Here is a 23,597-nt window from a genome sequence, read left to right as displayed (position 1 = left end):
ATCTATCTGGAATGACTGTAGATTTGGCCTTGCAGTGCACTGTTGATCCACAGGAAATTTGATGAATTGTCTTAATCTAGAAAGCAATACATTGAAAACCAACTTGAAGCTGTGACAAAACATCGGTGATACAACCTCCCCCCCCCCCCAAAAAAACAGGTATAAGCCACTGCTGTTTCTTAAAGGGATCCTAACCTCACAAACAAAGTTAGTGACATAATTTAGAAAATCTAACTGAATGCTGGTTCATTGTTTGGCTCACTTTTAACCAAATATTTATCCAGGAAAGTAGACTTGATTCTGCATTGCAAAGCTACCTTTCGGCATATGGCTTACTTGCTAAACAGCAAATTGTGCTGAATTGATCATGCGATTCTAAAATTTGGACCACGCTGCAAACTAAATTTCTGAAGCTTGTCACAGCTCATTGCTTAGTAAACAAAGCCCAAAGGAATATTTGTCTTATCTTTATCTGCAATTGAAATTTGATCACACAGTGGGATAATTGTACAGTTACTTTTAACATGAGCCTGTCATAAACCAATTATATGAATGACATACCTATCTTCAAGTAAGCATCAATGTAATCTATATTAATCTTTATTAATCTTAAATTGTTATCTTGTTGATAGCTATGATTTCCATAGCTTGGAGCTATATACTGATGCAGGTATCTTTCGTAATTTCACATTGAGGCAGAGCTCTGTTCGTATAGCAGGACCGATTCATAAAGGGGGGGAATTGTCCCTACAGTACTTACTACTTGATGTGTGAACAGACTAAAGTTTTAGCTGTAGCCTTAGTATGATTTATTGCAGCTATGAGTTGATGTCTTCCGCATTGATTTAAAATTTTTACATTGACACAGTTTATTATATTCTGTTAGGTGTTTCATACAGTGTTTGTCGAAACCTTACAATGTTGCAAGCTTGTCATAATGGTTACATTTGTATTCAACACACTCTATCCCAGTAGCTTACAGTGAGTTTATAGGCACCCAGACCACTTCATCTTAGTGAAATGGTCTTGGTGTCATGTCCCTGTCTGTTCGGCAGGAATGGTAATGTTTACATTGCAGGGTTTAAACACCTCTAGTGGCTGTCACTCTGACAGCCACTTGAAACGCTTCCTGGGTTAAACTCTGTTATTTCTATCATATGTGCGTTAGTCTCTCAATGCTCTTCTTTAAGAAAGCATTGGATTGGCTGTGATCATCAGTCTTGATGATCTCAGCCATGGAGGCTGGACGGCAACACAGAGTCCAGAGCTGAGAGCGAGAAAAGGTAAGTAAAACAACTTTTATCTTTTGGATGGTAACGACTGGCACTTAAACTGCTAATATGGCATTATAACATTAGGAATACACATTTGTATTCATAACGCTATTGCATTCTATTCAGTTTTTAATACTATAGCTCTCCAGTTTAGATCAACGACTGGTGTGGCAAAAACCACACTTTTCCTGGCTCTGCAAAATAAACATCCTCAAAATGAACACACTACCGAAAATACTGTACTTCTTCCAAACTCTACCTATAGCTATTCCCAAAGCCTTCTTTGCCAAGTTGAGAAATCTCTTTACCTCATTCATCTGGGCGCATAAGCAACCCAGGCTCTCATACGAAGTGCTTACTAGACACAAGTCCTGCGAGGGCCTAGGGCTGCCCCACATGGAAAAATACTATAAAGCTACGATGCTAACGAGAATCTACGAATGGTCCCAACACTCGCCAAACCTCCAATGGACAAAAATAGAAGCTACTATGTTTAAACTCCCCATCTATACGATCCCTTGGCAAAGAACCCACCCCAAGCTACTACTCCTTGATTGCGACACGCACCCCACGATACCGCCCACACTTAAGATATGGGACAGACTACGTGAAAATCCCGACATTTCTCCACACCCATCCCCACTGTACCCAATCACTCACAACCCGCACTTCCAACCGGGACTGACTCCCGTACACTACCGAGGCTTCCGAGATACCTATGACCAGACGTACCTTACCTTAGGATCTATTCTAGATAGCAACTCACTTCGCCCGCTATTGGACCTCATATGCTCAACTGACCCTTCGACAATGCAAACATTTCACTACGCACAACTACGACACTTCCTAGAGACGGACGCACGACTCCTCGGGGGGACCAGACCCCTCTCTGAATTTGAAACTGTAAAACCCAGAACGTTAAAACTAAGCAGCTCTCGACCTTCTATAAAACTATCCAGACGGATTACGCTGCCCACCTGCCCAAGTTTACCGTATCGTGGACCGAAGACCTTAACACACAACTCACGACCGCGCAATGGACATCTATATTCAACCAAATACATAAAACATCTATTTGCACTGCAATTCAGGAAAGCGGATATAAGAGAATCTCCAGGTGGCACTACTCACCAGCTAAACTGCACGCGCTTTTTCCCAACACTCCAGATACTTGCTGGAAATGTGCCCAACCAGGTGCGTCTTTGGCCCACATCTGGTGGTGTTGCTCTCAAACCTAAAGGTACTGGACAAACATAGGGACAATGATTACGACAATAACAGGAATACAACTTCCCCACACCCCACATACTCTGCTCTTCCTGCTGCTACCCTACACCCTCACCAACACACAGAAGAGACTTATATCCCGTCTCCTCAGAGCAGCCCACATCCTCATTCCAATAAAATGGAAAAACCCTAACACTCCGACGATCAGAGAATGGATTCACAGAGTAGACACGCTTAGAATAATGGAAAACATACAGGCCTCTATTACCCACAAATTATCCCTCTTCGAAGAGGTGTGGGAGCCGTGGACAAGATTCCTATCACACTCTAAAGATGCCCCATGACTCCGCAACTTAGACCTCCTCCGCCACACACATGACCACAAGATAGCCAATAGGCCAACTGCCTAATGCTCCCTTAAATCCACTCTAGACCTCCTCTCGGGCTTCCCCTCCCTCATCCCTCATCCCTCACCCCCCTTCTCCCCCTTTACCCCCTCCTTACCCCCTCCTTTCCCCCTTCTACTCCCTTTCTCTCTCTTTTTGCGACATGACTCGCTGACTCTAAACTCACAGACAAACACAGGTAACTACCAGCTTCTTAACGCAATAAACCGCTACTGTTCGCACACTACTACTCAACTCTCAATCTGAGAGACCTGCAGCCAGCCCGAAAGCTAGATACCCTCACTGTCATATCTGCTTGATCTCTGCTGACCAAATCCTGAACAAGTAGCCACCATCCATCCGGGAACATGGTTCACAACCGACACGTATAGACAAACTTGAACTTAAACACACCATACTTAAACAGTAGGAAACCACTGGCAATGAACAAACCCACTGCAATACCAGTGGCTCCTGATACGCCAAGCTTTTACAACTCAGAGTGGGGGTAAATGCAACCCGCCCAGACATCACAATAGTAGGACAATTTCCCGAGTACCTAGCTCGAGTACCTTCACTACACTAGAAGAAACAACGATCAGGGCTCGTACTGCAATGGGTTGAATGCTTATTACCACAATAGGGTAAAAGGACACCAACGCTAGAGGCCCGGGCATTACTTACCGCTTAGGCCATAAACCCCCAGGTCCACACTCATACCCTTTCATGCAAAACACAACTCTCTATGGCGGTAGATACCTAGCAATTAACCACCATGTTTTCCATCTGCTATATAATACTGTAAATTGTGCTGTGACCCCTGCGTGGGTCTCCTTCAATGATGCATACAGTTTGTCTGTGAAAAATGTACATCACCCCTGCTATGTTTTGCTATGACTTCCTGTGATTTCCTTTTATACAAACAATAAAAGTTTATAAACAAAAAAAACAAACAAAAAAAAACAAAAAAAAAACAATGTTTTAGTTTGCAGGAATAAAACTAAAAGTAAACTGCATCCAGACCACTTCATTAAAACTGAAAAGTCCAGGTGCATTTAGAGTTCATTTAAAGCTGTTTCAAAAGGTCCAACAATCCCAGTTATAGTCAACCATATTGGTTTTAGATAATCCAGAATTCCCCAGTCTTAAAATTTCAGTAGGTTCTGTAATTTTCAAATTCCATAAAGTACATAATGAAACTGATCAAATTATTCTTCAGTTTGTTCTGTAGAATGTACATAGCCAAGATATATTAAAGGAAAATACATCTGAACAACTTACTTTATTTAAGCCTTTAGGTACTGTAAGGGTTAAGAATCCCTCTGTTAATATTTATTGAATTGGACAACATATGATTTTACTTAGGATAGACTGTATTAACATTTATGACCTAGTGATGCGCTCAGAAGTATACAGTGAGATTAGATAATAATAATAGAACAATAAACTACTTTCTTGAGAGGAAAAAGGATAAAATCAAAAGGGGCCTATGTTTTATTTTTCAAGTACTTTGGCCAAATGTCGGCTTAGCATGGATAAGGTATGATAAAGCTATACTTTAGAAGAATTCTTTTAAATAAATTGCATTTTGTGTTTAGTTTTGGGACACTAGAATGGTAACCTTCAAACACTTTACAGAAATGTATTCTAATACATGGAATAAAACATTAATAAAAATACTTTCCAGTGATACATTGCGATTGCGTTTCTATCCCATTACTCGTGGAAGCTACTGATTTATTAATTTTGTCATACATTTGGGAATGGTGAATTGTGGGTATTGGGGCCATGGCTGGATTACCCACTAGGCACAGAGAGGATAACATTAAGAGCACTACACCTTCTACATTCAGTTGCTACATTATCAGCTCCAATTTCTCACACACGTCTGTGAATGGATAGCTACTTGGACATTGCTGGAAGCCAGGGAGCTGAGCGGATGGGTAGTTGAGGCAAGATGACATCCGTACCTCCGGGCACCATAAAAATTTAATTGAGAATAAGTTATGTGTTATGGTGTCCAGAGTGTTCCAGTTACTAGAAACATTCCTAAGAGATGCTGGTCCATTTTCATATGATAGCATCACACAGTCGCTTCATATTTGTTTGCTGTACATTGATAATGTGAATCTCCAATTCCCCAGTTCCTATGGACTACGGCCATAAATCGATGCTTGTGGTTTGCTATAATGCTCAGTTTGGCTATGGCATTTAAACAATGCACAGTAAGTGTCAAGGAAGCTTAATAGGTGCCAAGAAAGCATTCTGCATTACATCACCAATGCAGCTTGAACTGCTGACTCAGGCCAGGACAGATCTATGGATTCATGTTATTTATGCTAGATACTGACCCCCACGAATTGCGTGATACAGCACAAGTTACAATTTGTCAGATAAAACAACATTTTTGCAGTCTTCTATTGTCCAGTTTTGATGAATCCTTGCCCATATTCTTAGTTAACTGGAGTGATACCCTGTATGCTATTCCGCTGCTGTAGACTGTCCTCTTTTACATAGCAGTGTTGTAACAACATTGATTGATTCAAATATTGTTGCCATTTTTTTGTCCATAACTGGCACTCACTGGGTGACATTTTTTTTTTGCTGCTCCGTTCTCTGTGAATGCTAGAGACTGTTGTGTGAAACCATATCATCTGGTCCCAATAAGGATGTTTACTTTGAACAGAAACCGATTCTTCTAACCATGTGTCATTGTGTACGTACGTTCATGCATTGATTTGCTACCTCATGATTGGCTGACTAGATCTGCGCACTGACAAGCAGATGTACAGGTTTATGTACAAGTATATGTGCAAGTGTATACTTAATTTGATTCTGGATTGTTTGGAGGCGTGCAACATCCAAATTACACCCATATTACATACTGTACCTACCTCACATCCAGCACCTTCTTCATATTGCAAAAAGCCCAATAAATACCTCCATCTGCATCAATATTACCTAGAGCATCACGTCACTCATATCATATATGGCATCCACAGAGATTAATTATTCAGGTTCTACCTACTAACCAGATCTTAAAAGAAATTACTAGAAATTGTAAGCCTGGGGAAACCATAACACATTCACCAGGGCTGAATTGTTCTCACCAAGATAGAATTTCCATTTGCCAAAGGGTAATGGAGAGTGAGAATTTTGAGCCCTGATATCCATATTACATGCAGTAACATCAACGAAAACTTTCAAATTACATTACTTAGAGCATGCATGTCACACTGAGCAGTGGTCCCTAACTCAGTCCTCATGGACCACCAACAGCCCAGGTTTTAGGAGTATCTACATTTGAATTAATTAGGGAAATACATAAATCCCGGACTGTTGGTGGTTCATAAGGACTGGGTTGGGGACCTCTGACAGTCTCCATTATGTCTTTATTTTTGTTAAATAAATGATGACATGGTGTAATATGTCATGTGTTGTTGTTCATCTAAGGTTGTATTTACCTAATTTTAAGACCTTCTAAGAAACAGATGTCTTGATACGTAAAACCATAGAATTCAAAGAGGGTGTACTTTCTTTTTCCAGTGACTGTACATGATATCCATATCACATAAAGTACCCAAATCACGTTACATACAATTCCATAGCATATCACGTACAGCACGTTTGTATGTGTTCCACAGTGTTGCAACATATCCACATCATTAATAATGGCCAGCAGCAATAGTCCATCTGGATACCAGCAGCTTATTTCTGACCACACTGTGTACCTTACACTATTGGTCTCTTAGGTCTCATGCATTTCAATCTGTTTTGTATTTCCTAGTACTAAATGTCGTAGAGCATAAAAAAATTATTATAACAAGTGTCACACAAATGGTAATTTCTGTTAAACATCTGTTCTGAAGCTTGGATACCAGTTCCAGGAGGTTAGACATGTAAGTTTCCTATCAATTTCCCTATAAATGAACTGTATATGTTTAGAACATGTCTTTCTAATCAGAGTTTTGATACTGTCTCCTCTTGTTCTAAAGCCCCCACTTGTTTTAAATTGCTACTATTCTGTTGTGTAGAACACAAGTGAAATGTACTTTGGGGCTATAATGTATCGGGGCAAAAAAGATTATTCTTGTTTTGACAAAAGAAAAAATGTGATGCTCTTACTGTAATGTTGTAGAGCAGAAATTATTTGGGTACTCCCCCCACCCCCTCACTCAATTCCCAGTTTTCTGTTACCGTTTTTTTAAAGGTTTGGCTAGGATCTCCAATTGGAGGTTTCCAAGAACCCATGGCTTGGCCCCACATCTGCAGCTCGGGTAATCCAGAAGTGTTGCAAGTTGCAAGTGTTTTGGTTGGGTTCTCACATAAAAAAAAAGTGAATCTTTGAAAAAGGATCAAAAAGAATCAAACTGAAATGTTGTTTAAAGGGAAACTTGCCGATGGCCTGAGAGGTATATTTTAAAGTTCACTTTAATGCTACCTCTAGATTAATTTTAAAGAAAATTGCAACATGGGGATATCGTATAATGACTGATGTTAAAAAGAATGTTATGTGATAAAAGCTTAATAAAATACATAAAGCGTCCTAAAGACGATTTGTTGTTTCTATCAAGACGCGATCTTTGTTCCTGGCTGTGAGTTACTCAGTCATTGTTACTGGGATTAACTATGTTCAGAAAGTACATGTAAACCTTAGAGGATTGGATGAAACACAGATCTGCTATCAGTTTACTGAGAATGGGAACAGCAATAGTCAGCATCTTGAAACAAGATTTATTCTTATTTTATGATGATGTTCACAGCTCGTAGAATCAACAATGCTTTTCAGAATTTTCCAATCACGCTTCAAGAGTGCCAGAATTGAACACTTTATGTACATAAAGTCGATGCATTTATGGGATATTTATTTTGCTAGAAAATGGGATGAATACTGATTTTATTTTTGTATGAAAAGTCAAGCTTGTACAATAGTCTTGGGTACAATTATTGGCACAGATGAGAGCACTGATATTCTTAAAGGCTCTTTTCGGCTTCCTCTTTGAAAAAAATAAAAGGATAAATTAAAGGAGGTGGAATTTTGCCTAACTTTCTGTAAACAATTCTCACATTTAGTAAAGCACAGTGATGTGCTGATAAATAAAGATAATAAATGATAAATTAAGATAATTATATAATACGATTAACAGATTATGTATTAAAAGGACACTATAGTCACCAGAACAACTACAGCTTATTGTATTTGTTCTGGTGAGAAGTATCATTCTCTTCAGGCTTTTTGCAGTAAAGACTGTCTTTTCAGAGAAAACACATTGTTTAAATTGCCCCCTAGGGACACCTCCAGTGGCCACTCCTCAGATGGCCACTGGAGGTGCTCCCTGGGGCAGTGCTGCACAGTGTGCAGCACTGCTATTCAGCGCCTCCATGCTCTGCATGGATACACCGAATTTTCCTTATAGAGATGCATTAATTTAATGAGGAGGAGCTGATTGGCTGAAACAATGTTTGGCCCCGACCCCACCCTGCCTCCTTGCTGATTTTAGCCATCCAATGGTCCCATGAAAGCATTGGATTGGCTAAACGTCATAAATTCTGATGATGTCTCCAAAAATGCATCAATATGATCTTTTTTCACAGTCATTTTCCAATGGTGTATAGATAGATAACTCACAGTAGCACAAACTACATCTGTTGCTCATCAATGTTTTCATGAGCTGAGATATCATACTTGCATGTTAGAGTTCACTTAAATTCATAAATCTAGAGGTTGAGATTAAGGCTTTTCAATCTTGAGAAGCTATAAAATATTTCCATGGACACCAGTTCATGTCTTGTTTTCTACACTACCCTTGAGAGGACAGCACTAAATTATTCAATCTCCCTTAAAAGTGCTTCTTAATTGAACACCAAAGGGGCCATAACTAAAATTTTAGGGGGGGGTGGTGCTAACGGCACAGCACAAGTAAGGTCCTGTAGTGATAATTCTGCATGCTTTTGATAATTTTGAGATCTATTGTGATATTGTAGGAAACGTAGACCCGCTAAGATTAGTTCACCATTTATTTGTATAGTGACAGAAAGGATTACATTTTGACAGCACTGAGTCCTAAACATGTCACCCTATTATGGGGTGCATATGGTAACAGCCTAAGCCTAAGATAACAGCCTCGGGCAATGAAATATGGACAATAGATGTATGTTATGGAATGCTATTAGTGCCATTAAAATAAAATAGCTGTTCAGTGCTGCGTTATGCCTAAAATGCAGTTATTTCCATTGAATTATACTTTAGAACATGCAGCGCACTAGCATTATTTTGAATTCTATCTTGTGAGATATTATAATATAAAACGAGGTTCCTCTCAAATATATGGCAGTGCATGGAAATGGCTTCACTGAGCAATATGAGGTGGAATATTAGATTAATCCTATAGAAACCCATTTTTTCATCTTGATTTTGTTATGGTCCATGAGAATCCATTACTTGTGGGATATCTCATCCCCTATCTGAAGAAGTAAATCCAGTCTGAGAAAACTTTGTAGAAATCTCCTCTTTCTGGGTCCTTCTGCAGGACGTTCCTCATTCATAGTTTATTCATTTATTACTGGCATTTATAAAGCGCCAACATGTTCCGCAGCGCTGTACAATTGTGGGAAAACGTACAATATACACAAACAAATACAAAAGGTAGAGAGGGCTCTGCCCATAAGCTGAGATCTAGCCATTAAAGCCCTTTTAATACAAAGTGCTTAGCTAGATAGCCCGCAAGCTTACAATCTAAAGGATAGAATAGAGATTTGAAACAAAAGGTAGTAGGGGGAATTTGGAAGTGATGGTTAAAAGAAGTTAACAGATCGTTCTGCCTCCTACTGAGATGGTTGAACTTTATAGAGCTGCAAGATTTTCTTACTTTCTATGTTAATCAAGGACTTCTGTCAATGGATTCTTCCCTTTGAGTACTGTTAAAGACCTGAACCTCTGCCGTTTACAGCTATGCCCTGCCAGTCATTATGTTCTGTCTTAATCTACTCCTGCTAGCAGATCTTTTTCTTAACAAAAGATCACCTACTCTGGCAGTGGAAACCAGTGGATTCCCTTGCCACAACTGAACCTTGACTCCCAAGATTTATCAGGCCCTATCTGCCCATGTGGAGTCCACCATTGCAAACTGCCCACCCTGACAGTGTTGTATACGCAACCTAGACATATACCAGTCCAGTAACTTTCCTGGCCAGTTTGTGATATTAATTCTCCTGCTGTGAGCAAGTCTAGCATTTTGATGGGTTATTTTTTTTGTTGGATTTTTGTTTATGATGATGACACCAAGATTGACCACATGATGGTCAAATCCTAATCCTATCCTGTGCGGTACAGTGCTCTCCCAATAGAACAGAATCATAGCATGATTTGCAGTTCATTTCAGGAGTTACTGTTTTTGTTTAATCATTTTGGTTTTTTATTTTGCTACATTTTACATTTTGTCGAGTCCTTGGGATAACAGTTTGACATAGTCTTTGTCCCGCTTTTCAGATCCTCAAATCCAAAGATTTAACGTCACCGACACAACGCTACATTGACAGCAAAGTTGTAAAAACCAGAGCTGAGGGTGAATGGTTATCTTTTGATGTCACAGAGGCAGTAACGGACTGGCTCCGCCATAAAGGTATAGATTTATAGTTCATCTTTAAGTCAGTATTTCCATTGATTATTATAAAGGAATATTATCTCTTATATTGAGATCACAAGGCAGCATCTGTAATATTTTTTTTATTGCAGAAGGTCATTAAATCTGGTATTAATTGTGTCAAATCTGGTATTAATTGTGTTTTTCTAATAACAGTATAAATGGCATATTCTGGACAGTAGGTGTACTGTAGCTGCACAAATTTACCAATTAGGTGAAACTAGTAATTTATTCCAAACCTTCTCATCATCAGAGATTGATGGTCTTTTAAATGTTTACCCTTTAGGGACCAGAGGATTGTACATAGACAAGTAAATATGAATTTTGCTGGCGCTATGTAAAAAATAAAATAATAATAATTATGAGAATGCCAAAGATCAGTCTTTAAAGAAAATATTATCAGTGCAAAGACCTTTGTCAGAACCACTGGTTTGAATGACAGTTTCTTTCAGTTTGTGAACTCTTTAACTATGTAATGAAGGTAATATCAATATTTCCTATATACTATCAAATGTGAAAACACAAACAAGAAATATGGGATGGTTTAAATCAAGTTATAGGCTTAGGGGAGCTGATATTTTAATGTAATTTGTTGATCCTTAAATTTACATTTGCCTCCTAGAGTATGTGAACTCTGATTATAATTTTTTTTCCATCTTATTCTCTCCATAGACAGAAATCTTGGATTTAAAATAAGTTTACATTGTCCTTGCTGTACCTTTGTACCTTCAAATAACTATATAATTCCAAACAAGACTGAAGAATTAGAAACTCGGTTTGCAGGTAAATATTGTAATTCACATATCTATCAATTACTGCTGGGATGTTGTGGCTTTGGGCATTCAGCTTTAAGACAGGGGTTCATTAAACAATATATAGACTAACAAACCACCTGTACAGTTTGTCCAAAGTGTAGGGTTCCTACCAGTCTCTCTCTTTTTTTAATTCAATGGGATGAGTTCCATTGACATGGATAACATATCATCTTTTGTAGCAGTAAGATCAACTAAGCCTTTTAACCTTTACCAACTCATTGCATTGAGTACCAGTGAGTTTGGTAATGGTAACCTTTATTGTTAAGCAATGCCCCCTTGGGTTCCTGAGACTTTTCAGTTAAGGTAAATAAATGACTAAAAAATAATGTCACTGAACACAGATGAACATTCGGTTATAACGTTAATTCTTGAGTATTACAATCCTAGCGGTTCAAAATAAGTGTGAGAGTAGTGCTTGCAAAAGTTATCAAGGCAAAGCAATGCAGATATTAGGGATGTCTCTAATTCAGCCCAGCTTTCTTAATAATAAGTAAGTAAACTGATTATTTTGATGCCTTCATTTGTACAAATATCATGTCGTTTTCTAAAACTGCTCTACAGATATCTTCATCAGCTTGTAGTTGAGAAACAGTTGTGTGAGTTTTAGTTATTTCACATTCACACATATTTATTTTCTAAACATTTTTTTCAACTGTCCTTAAGGCATTGATGACTCTTACACGTACCCTGGTACAAAGAAAAAGCATGGCAGTCGTACACCTCATCTTCTTCTGATGTTGCTGCCTTCCTACAGACTTGAGTCGCAACAATCGAGTCGGCGGAAGAAACGAGCTCTGGATGCTGCCTATTGCTTTAGGTAAAATTAGTTGCACCTGGACAAACTTTTATTTACTTTCGTGTTTTTCAAACAGAGAAATGTATCTCCAAGGGTTCCATGACTCATGACTTCCATATCGCTACTGTAGAACTGTCATACATAAATCTGTGGATAGTTAGACGTACTTCAGGTAAAATAAAGGCCAACTAATGCATTACATTAGCACAAACAATGGATAATGTATCATTTAAGAATTTAAATTGTATACCTTTCTGAATGACACATGCATATACTCATATGTAAAGCTTAGATCCTCATCTTCATATAACAGATACATGTTATTCTAATAAATCTTAATTATTGAATAATGTGTACATTTATGCATTTTCTAACAATTTATTTAGCACAATAATGTGCCACTAACTGACTTTTGATTGACAGATTTACTTTAAATAGAAAGTTTTAATGAAGATTAAATATATAAATACATGTGATAAACTTTAGTTTTACAACATATTTTCCTAGCTATGCAGTTCATGTTTCAGTTTCTTGTATGCCTGACATAAGAACACTTCAAAGCACTTCTGTTCTGTAAAATTTATATAGCAGCCATGCCTAAAATATTTGATCTTTGCGACACAAATACCTTACCTACTATGCTTTGAAGAATTCACAGTATTTCATATTCACATTGACATCAACCACATCCTACCATTAACCATGTGTGTGTTACTGCTGAGTTGGCTATAATTATTTGATTATTGTTGATAATTAAATTAAACAGACAGGGAACAATTGATCCTAAACTATTGCTGTTTTGTAATGTTTGGCTTTCTTTAACCCCTTAAGGACCAAACTTCTGGAATAAAAGGGAATCATGACATGTCACACACGTCATGTGTCCTTAAGGGGTTAAGGAATACTATGTACATAAATTTGAACCTTGTTTTAAATTGGCAATTTGTTAATCCTCGGAGACATATTGAAGCCATAACATCGCTCTCTGCCAAAGAGAGTCACCATGTGGGGCTACCCCTAAGGTGGACAATATGAGTCAATCCCCCGGACAGTTTGGAACTGTATTCATGTAACTACTTTGTCCTAAAGGACCCTGGAGAAGCCATATAAGTTAATTCTCAATCAGTGCAAGCTTAATGCCTGTCTACTGTAAGTGTTCTTTCTATAAACATTGAAAGTCACGCAATATGCTTCAATGACCAAGTAATGGGAGTAGGTGGAGTATAGCTACATGTAACATAAACTATTGAAAATGGAGTAATCTTCTATAAAATTCTTAATGCAAGCTTAGAGATTTACTTGATTTTCCTGCTGTAAATGTTTGGAGACACTACTGCAACGGATTTGCTCTTGGTTTTAAAATTTACGTTTCTACCAGCTATATATATTGTATAGAATATTAGACCTGTTTTTCATTACAAGCCTGTATTCAATGGGCCCTACATATCATTTACTATTTTGGCAGGAATATCCAGGACAATTGTTGTTTACGCCAGTTATATATTGACTTTAAGAAGGACCTCGGATGGAAATGGATACATGAACCAAAAGGATATAATGCAAATTTTTGTGCTGGAGCCTGCCCTTATTTGTGGAGTTTAGATACCCAACATACTCAGGTACGTCTGCATACTTTAATCTCTCAAGGAATATTCTCATTCAGATTATTCAAAAGAAATTACTTTGTAAATTACAGTCCTACTACTTAGATATAATGTTTGCAAACCAATCAGTGTCGCATATAGAGAGAGTACTAAGAAATGAGGCTTGTGGATTCTCTTTAGATTGACTTTATTTTTTTATAATTTTTTTAATAACATTATTTGAAGTTTGCACCATGAAAATCTGGATATGTAAAATTGGATTATATTATGTGCCTGGCTGAAAATGAACTCTTCAGACAAGTATCAGTATTTGAATTTGATGATAGTGAAATCAATGGCCATATTAATGGGGTTATTTACTAACGTGAGTATTCAAAGTGAATTCAAAGCAAATCTAATTTTAGGCCAAGGTGGCTGAAATGGAATCGTAGCTGACTTAGAGAGAATTTATTTCAAGCTGACTATTTTGACCTTAAATTTGAAATTCATTTTGCATTTTCGCTTTAGTGAATAATCCTGTTAGATAGTAAAATCACCGGCCAATGTATATAAAGTAATAAAACCTCCAGATTTACACAGGCTCTACAAACATATACAGTTACACTTCTATTTGTCTGCAAAATGGAGAATCTAATCCCATTTGTAAGTGCTCGTAATTTGGCCCATATAAAGTAATTACTCTTTTGTAAAATTCTATTTAGTGTGTGTAGTTATATAGTCAAGATGCTTTGTAGAATAACAAAGGTATAAAACTATTTTATTTTACCTATTATTTTTATATGAATCATTAGATTTTAATAATACACCCATTCTCAGCTGCAACACTCATTTGTTTTAAATAGACTTTTTTTTAGAGTATTTCTTTGGCATGTCAGAAATAAATGTTGGCTGTGCCGAGCAATCTGGCATTATACATATAACAAAGATCTATAGCAATATGGAAAAACCAACATCAACTGCCCATTAGGGCATCTCAAAAATCACAAAAAGAGCAGGGGGTGAAGGGAACAGAACTAGAATGAAAAAAGGGGGGTGGGGGAAGGGAACATATAATGCTGTGGGTAGCATATAGTAACAGCCATCACCACCTCCTCTTCCACTCACAATCCCCCTCAACAACTGCCGGTGTTCTCCATGGGAATGATGGCTCTCCGTTAGTGAAGGACACATTATTTACCCTAGCAGGGATGCCTTTGGTGCATGCCCTACGCCTGCCTCCAGGCTGCGTCTGTTCTCTGACCTTGTTGACCTTGTTGGGACCTTGTTGAGCCAACTTAGTCATGTCTGGTGCAACACTCATTTGTAAAAAAAAAAAATCATTGATTTCAAAAGAATAAACATGGATTTACTTAATATTTAGCGAAGTGGATTCAACTAATCTCATATAATTCATAGGAAGTTAAATATGGTTCTATATAAATTGATGTTATCAGAACAACTATTAAAGCAATTCTGTCACCTTCAAGAGGGTTTAGATATTTTACAGAGACCCCAAATGGTGACATTGCTGTTTAGGGTGCAGTGGTCCAATATCATAGCAGAAGTAACTAATACTTTCCGTTAGCTGTTACCCGCAGACACCATCATTTTTTCTTCAGTTCCTGGTACTTCATCCACCGATCTACAAGAGTACAACTAGATCATATCTTATGATGAGCAAAACAAAACTTTGTTCCCATAGCCGTCGCTAGTTAGCCTTTTGTTAAGTTTTGTCATCTTGAGTCTCTAATATGTCTTATTATACCTTTTGACTACTAAGAGATATAAATAAAATAGGGCTATAGGAACATACTGGGTCTGTGGTTATAAAGTTAATTCAATGAATTTAAATGTAAAGTACCTGTCTCATAAAACACTTTAAAAAAAATTATATAAATGTATCAATTTTTTTCCCCCGCTAGGTGCTTGGTTTATACAACACAATCAACCCAGAAGCATCAGCCTCTCCGTGCTGCGTATCGAAGGATCTGGAATCTCTGACAATCTTGTACTACGTTGGAAAGACACCAAAAATTGAACAGCTTTCAAACATGATTGTAAAATCATGCAAATGCAGCTAGAAATGGGCATGATGGGAAAAAAAATAAATAAATAGGCCTTATTTTTGATCAGTGTTAAAATGTTAAAAATGCGGTACTAGTGTGAATTGTTTGAAAGATTTTTTTACAAAACTGGCAACAAATGCAAAATATCGAAGGCTAAAGATGGATTTTCCACTGACTTTAGTCATTGAGAGAGATTTGGAGGGGAGACTGTCTTCTCCACACTGCTATATATTCCTGTGTTAAAGTGAGATGTTTGGGTCAAAATTTGTTTTCTGAACTTCTGCCAGGACAAGCCCATGTCAAGAATTTAATTACGATATCATCTGACCTGCCCTGTTCTGGTACTTATCTGGACATAAAGTGAGACATTTTAGTCATCTTTATCTGCAGTAAAATCTAAATATACATTTCCCACTTTTTTAATTTTTTTTTTCTTTATTTGAAAGATGGAGGCAAAAATACAAACAGATGAACAAATAGATAAAATAATAACTGTAGATATAGACAGGACATTTTGCCTCATGTAGAAATGCAGACACATTTATAGAATACAATGCCTCTAATTTCTGTAAGAATCTTTTTTTTCCACAGTGTAGAGACATTTATTTAAAAAATAGAAATAAACACTGGAAGAATTTGTTAGTGTTATTATGTGAAAGGAAAAAAACAGGAATATCCCTCTTTATTGGAGTTGCTGTATCTGTCCGATTTCTTTTTTTTTTTTTCTTTCTCTCTCTCTCTTGCTCTAGTTCTGCCATTGGGCATTCTACCCATTCCTCTAATCTTAGTGTTGACAGACATTATTTATTTGTGTGGTATTAAGAAACAATATATATATTTTTTTTTTACCATGGGCTATGTAGAAAAACAAAGACCAAATAAACAGCTCAAAGTAAATTTAATATTAAATGATGTAGAGTGATAATTTAAACAACAAATAGTACCGTATTCAAGAGTATTTTTGCAGAAAGATTAAAAATTACTTCTGGTACCGTAACATAGCTATTGGCAAAAAGAGAGGTTCCATCGTTAAATAAAAAGTTCCACAGAAGCATAGCATTTTTATGTACCATGGAGAAAAGAATTATCCTGAATACTCATATAATGATAGGGTCAAGGTTGTCATGGTATTTTATTAATGAATACAATTTTGTTGGTGAGGCACTGTTTTTTTTTAATTAATTATGGCATTACATACAGTTAGATTGGGAGGTGCATGCACTCCCTTTCCCCCAAAATATGATATGGCATTTTATATATCACTAAAAACAATTATTGTATCCTTTCCCTAAAAAGAGCTGCTGTTTGTGATTGTCTTCCGGTGCCTCATTTTCTAAACAACAATCGAACACATTTTTGGATGCATTTTGACTGATATTGTGTGTGTAATGTTAACTGATTAATACTCAGAACATCTATAGTTCTCTTGTAAATAAAAATAAAATAAATGCGAATTCAGCTGCCAGAATATTTTTTTAATATCTTTCATACAAAAAAACCCACAAAAATAAAAAAAAAATGTCTGATAATCCGAGGCATTTATTTGGATTTTTTTTTTTAACTGCAAATCTCATTTAATAAACCAGTTAATTATTTAATATCTACTGGTCTTATCAATGGACCTAACCACGATTCTGTATAGCCGTACTATGTTTGTCTTAAGTATATGTAATTATACCAATAGTATTTCAAATAGATGGGTAGAAAAGCCAGCTTTATTTGGAAACAGTTCTGTAGGTCTATATGTTAAACATAAAATCATTATGTAATATGTACAATTTCACCTTATTTTTATATATTCTGTAAAATTATCTGCTATGATAATTTTATTTTTATTTGAATATAGGGCTCTTTTCGATCACTCAGAATTACATGTTTCCCTCTAGCTGGCCAGTATGAGTTGAGTCCTATACAATGACTTGCACTACAAATACATGTTTTATATTATTCAGATCGTGTTCATACATATACCATAAGCTACCTGACTATGTGTTTTTCACTAGGTTGATTTAATTGATAATCTACAAGCATGCTTCTAACATAGTTCCGCAAATCTGACTTTCGAATACATTTTAAATTTTTGCAGTCAAGGTTTAACCTTTTTATCTGTCGAAAGCTTAAGCACTATATCGTGCTTCAATGTGGCACTCAGTTGATTTAATCAAGTTATTTACTAAAGAGTACATTAAGGTGAGCTGACAACTAAGTTGCAAAATCAAGACCAGAATACTAAGATAAAAAAAGCGCTTACTTTGAGCTCAAAATATTTTTTTCGTTAGTTAATTTGGTCTAAATTTTCCAACTTAATCCTAAATTTGAAAGACCGTTTTCAACACACCTCAACTGATTATGTAAGGAATAAACAATTAATTGCATGAATTATGCCTTTACTAATGAAAAAAAAAATTAACTGTGTACATTTTAGTGCTTTTGAAGTTTCACTTTTTGTAGGATATTCAGTTTTATATATTCTTTGTAAAGTTCAGATAAATTATTAATTTGGCTTAATCATAAATCGTTCTATAAGTTAAGACTCTTTTTTTTTTTTAATACCAATTTACTTTTGGCTGTCTGTACTCTGCAACCATGTCATAGCAAATTAACGCAAATACTGTATCAACTCAACAATATAGTCTACAGTATTACAGTGGTATTTAAAAGCTATTTGTTGTTATGCAATTCTATGTGTTGTCATACAACCTCTCCGCAGTATATACAACTTAAATTTGCAAATTGACATTTTCTTAAAACATTTGTAAACCAAGAGATATTATCAGTATCAATTGGACGTTGCAAATACAAATTGTTGTCATTTACATAATTTACCACCTGTACCAAGAATACTAAAATAATAGATTTGGGACATTTTCTTCCGTTCGTTGTAATCCACTTACTGGATATTTGAAAATTTACATTCTAAACATTGTCAGGTCATTTTACTATTTACTGGAAAAGCCATTTTATCAGAAATAATTAGTTCTTCTCAAATGTCAGAAAAAAAGATCAATGATATTTATGTTTTTGGCTCACGAGATGACTTTTGAATGTTACTCAATACTTTTGGCAAATGGTTCCTTTTGGTGTAACTGCAGAGTTTACAAGGTAAAGGTAGAGAGAACAGCTACCATGGGGCTTGCAGCCATAACACTTCTGACTATGGTAGAAATGTTAGGCCTGGGATCCAAGATGGAGATGATCACATATTTTAACCTAAGAGAAAGAGAGGGAGACAAGCAATCGGGATCCCCAGCCTTTATTATTTAACAACAAAACGGTGTGAGCTATTATAGACATAACATTTGACCAGGGAGGCCTGATAAATGGCCTTCCGTCTTTCACCCCTTTGCTAACATACTTGTATACTCCACCAGCCAGGCCCCTACCCAGTTTAATGTTACTCTCTAAACTACTATACACAAGGTAAAGGAAGACGTAGAAACATGTTAGGCATCTAACTGCTCAACTACTCTCTCGCATGGGTTGAGAAAGAAGGGATGCATTCCTTTGGCCTCTCCAGGCTAATAATGGGGTCTAAGCAACTCTGTTTTTTAAATTTTATGTAAAAAAAAAAAAGGAGGCGAATCTACTGCTTTGTGACATATTGGGTTCTCATAATTCTCTACTGTGACAATGAAATTGTTATTTTATACTTTGGCACAAATGCACACCCAGTTAGGCTACAGAAGGTAGCCTGACTGTCTTTGGCATCTAATGGTACCATTTGTCTAGTCCCACTAGTTCTAGGAGTTACAGTAAAAAAGGCTTTTTACACCTTGAAATATGTCTGGTAATATAGAATGAATATATACCAGCTAGCAAATATGTGCTGGGCATAAATTTCCCATGATGCCCCCCCTCCCCCCCCCCCCAAAAAAAAAAAACTGTGTTTGAGAGGTTGTGATTTCATGACTTTGACTGTTTAAAAATCCCCAAATTAGCCTTCCAATTAGTTAAATAATTAAATAAATAGAATTTTTTTTTTTTTTTTGGTGGAGATTGGCTAGTCAATTTTTTTTTTCACTTCCAAGAAGAAAAGTAATTATAGGAGAAATGTTAGTATACATTTAAAAGAAAATTTTATTCAGTGTTATTTAAACATTTTTATTGTTTTTCATAGCCCACAAAAGAAAACAGAAAAACATGATATATATATATATATATATATATATATATATATATATATGTAAATCCATGGAAATTATATATATATATATGTAAATCCATGGAAATTATATATATGTAAATCCATGGAAATTATATATATATGTAAATCCATGGAAATTATATATATATATATATGTAAATCCATGGAAATTATATATATATATATGTATGTATGTATATATATGGAATTACATGGGGATGTTGGTAATCCACTAACCAGACTTTTTCACTGTATACATAGAACAAAAAGTAGAAGACTTTCCAACGTGTCTGTGTTTTTGTACTAATGTAAATAATTATAAATATGAGTAGGAATAACTTTTAGAGTGATTTTATATTGCTTTCATTTGTATATTTGTGTTAGAGGAGTGCAGTAATTAGTCAAAAGAAATAAACATAAAAAAACTACAGGAAATTTAAGTATTTTATAAACTGATCTGGGGGCAGGCGCGCACACGTCACATTTTGAATTTTTTTTAACAAAAAGTAAATGGCTATTAATTGCTGCAGATTGTGCTTTAAAACATCAACAATGGAGTGATTTAAGGACATAATTGACTTTACAAGTCATAGAACCTTTATTTAGCTTCTGCTTTCCAGGAAACAGTATTCAGTGAGCTAATTAAAAGTTCAGATATGATCAAAGAGAGAATCAAATAAGTAATGGTCAAATGGTTACTGTTGATATTTTAATGGTAAAACATGACATCAACATCAATTATTACTTTCTGTTAATAGGCAGACATCTTTATAACTACATCGTCACCTACATTCTATCTCAAACACCTTTGATTAAGTGTGTGTTAAAAGGGGATTATTTTGTTATTGTAGCATGTATTGTTACAGGAATTTTGATTCAATAAAATTTAAATAAAATCATATTTGGCTTTTTCAGCTGTACATTTTATGGACGGCATAGAAAAAAAAATTAAATATAAAACTAGTTCAGTTGTATTTCTGTGACTGATTACTATGTATTTTAACACAATGTACGTTTGTTTTTTTCGTGGTGCTGTAGTGGTAAATAAATTATTTCAGTTGTACAAACACATTTTCTTTTGTGTTTTCATACATTTATCTGGTTAATGATGGCTTATAGAGATATCCTGTTATATTTGCTTATAATTATCTACTCATTAAAATATATTGTTAGAAGTAATTTACAGGCTTTAATTTTCTAGGCTTTAGAAAATTAAAGTTATGTATAGCTCTAATAATTACAGTACAGTACTAAGATGCCCACACCAGGTGCAAAATGCACTATATTTGCACAAACATTTTAGTTAGTATTCTAAACTGTATTTTAATAAAAAAAAAAAAAAAAATTGAAAATAAAAAATATATTCATAGAACATGAAAAAAAACTTGGAAAAAAATATTTGCTAGTGCTTTAGTGAACTTATTTTTTTTTTTAATTGGAAATAACCTTATCCACACACACAAAAAATATTGTATTATTATTTAGGTGAATCGAGCATCTACTGAGAATCTCAGGGCATTGCATTTGTGGTGCCTTGAACAGAAAATAATTTCTGATGTAAAAAAAGTGAAAGAAAGACTGATAAATCTGTTGTGTAACAGAAAAAAAAACGCTGGGTATTCAAAAATGACAGGTAGGTTACAACAAAAAAATAATAAAAAAAATTCAAACCATAAAGTGTTCCAAAAAAAGTTTATAAAACAAAACAAAAAGAAAAACAGCAAAAAAAAAAAGGCACACAGCTGTGTTCAACCCTTTAATAAACATTTCCCATAGATCACACAAGTATAATGGTGTGGTCTGTAAGAGTGTATGTTACAAACAGATGATGGTAGGTTCATCAGATTTGGGAGTCTGTTGTGGAGAGGATATGCTTCTACTCAGTCTATAGTTTGAAATAGGTGTCAGTTCCACTCTTCAATGGTTTAGTGAATCATGCATGACCCAGGAACCTCCTCAATCATGGTTCTTGATGATTTTAGTTGCAATATCTCATTGTTAGGCTATCTTCATAGCTTGCGTGACTTTTGCTGATACAGGAACAATAACTGGCCAGGTATGTAGTCAAGAACATCTTTGCGAAGGCTCGTTGTGACTCGGCAGAGCTACCAAGAAGGGACTAAAGTGGTGGAATGGATGATCTATAGGAGACACTACTGAGATTTTTAGGAACAGAGAATTTGCTGAGATTTAAATATATTTGAACTTAGGGAGTGCAATATCTGTTTAACTGGGATCCTGCTTTTTAAAGGACTACATACTTTGTAACAGTATATTATTTACTTTTCATATTGATTCCATGATGCAATAAATGATTTGCCTCCGATGTCAAACCAATGATGTCACAATATCTGAAATCTGAAAATGTCTGAAATGACTGTTGTTAAGATGAGATGACAAATGATGATGCCACAATGGGCGGAATTATATTTACAAAATTATTTTACTCATGCTGTTCTTCTGTCTAATTTGAAAATAAACCACAGTAGTATAGTATTTATGTATTACTAAACATCTAGAAGCAAAAATAATAAAATAAAATGCTGTACATTGAGGGAAGCATGTTCTATACTTTATAAGGTGCTAATTCATTACATTGTATAAAGAGTGTATAATGGGTGGTTTACTCATGCCTAGTTCAGACACACTGCACCCGAATAATTATTTACATATGTCATTTGGGGATGACTAACAGCCACAGCTTTACTTGACCACAATTTTGCCACTTTATAGAATCTATGATACCTTCATAAAAAGGTTATTTTTTAGTTCATTTTTTTAATATATGAAATAGCACTCCGGGGTATGTAAAAGTTGGGGAATTTGCCTGTTATTAATTTTACTGTTTCAAGACGGACAGCGTTTCAGAAAAAGATTACAAAGTAGTATTGGACAATGAGGATGCCGTCTCACTTAAATAATAAAGTAGCATTCTAATTTCTACTTTGTGGTTTCAGGATACAGTAAGAATTCAGTTCATGGTGTGTGATTGGAACGTCCTAAGATTAAGACAAATTAATCCCATATTCCAGTTTGCTGAAAAGTGCAGACATTATGGGGCAAATAAATTACAAAATGGGCACGTTTCATGCCTTTCACCTTGGTTTTTAAAGTTCTCTAAATGTCCTCTTTAATACAAATAGAACCTAAATCAAAACATTTCTATAACAGTGCAAGCATAATGCATAAAGAGGCTACTTGCTTCCAGGAAATTATACACACGTGTGTGCAGAACACTCCGAGGTTACACTCCGTGTCGCAAGCCACCATTTGGACACAACTTCTCAACTACTAATGGTGCAACTTCCTGTGATTTGTTCAAGTAGAATCTATGTAAAATAAATTCAAAACCTATAACAATGGCAGAAAATAAACTCGTAAAATATGGAATGGGAGGTTGCTACAAGGCAAATTGCACAGAAGTTTGATATATTAAGCTCTTTTAACATATGCATCACTCTTTATATAAATATATAATATATATTTTTTATTTTATAGATCCACATCTAGAAAGACAAAAGATTAACTAGCCATCTTCTAATTTACATGGACCTTATGACGGTGGAATGAATACAGTTGGGTAACTCTCATGGCTCCCTTTGACTCACAATATTAGATGATTGGGAATAACAACATTCCCACGCAAATCACATGCCTCTTTCT

The 23,597-nt window shown here is 35.6% G+C and overlaps 1 protein-coding gene across 1 annotated transcript in view; it reads left to right on the top strand.

Annotated features, from left to right (window-relative positions):
- TGFB2 (transforming growth factor beta 2) overlaps window positions 1-19,343 on the top strand; it is a 119,329-nt gene extending 99,986 nt beyond the window's left edge. The window contains exons 3-7 of the mRNA XM_063443821.1: window positions 10,377-10,509; window positions 11,203-11,313; window positions 12,009-12,162; window positions 13,607-13,760; window positions 15,647-19,343. Of these exons, the coding sequence (XP_063299891.1) occupies window positions 10,377-10,509; window positions 11,203-11,313; window positions 12,009-12,162; window positions 13,607-13,760; window positions 15,647-15,805 (711 nt within the window). The 3' untranslated portion in view covers window positions 15,806-19,343. The remainder of the gene's footprint in view (window positions 1-10,376; window positions 10,510-11,202; window positions 11,314-12,008; window positions 12,163-13,606; window positions 13,761-15,646) is intronic.
- Window positions 19,344-23,597: the final 4,254 nt, after the last annotated feature.

Source organism: Pelobates fuscus, chromosome 2, assembly GCF_036172605.1.
Source record: "Pelobates fuscus isolate aPelFus1 chromosome 2, aPelFus1.pri, whole genome shotgun sequence".
Lineage (NCBI taxonomy): Eukaryota > Metazoa > Chordata > Amphibia > Anura > Pelobatidae > Pelobates > Pelobates fuscus.
This window is presented reverse-complemented; position numbering and strand designations above follow the sequence as displayed.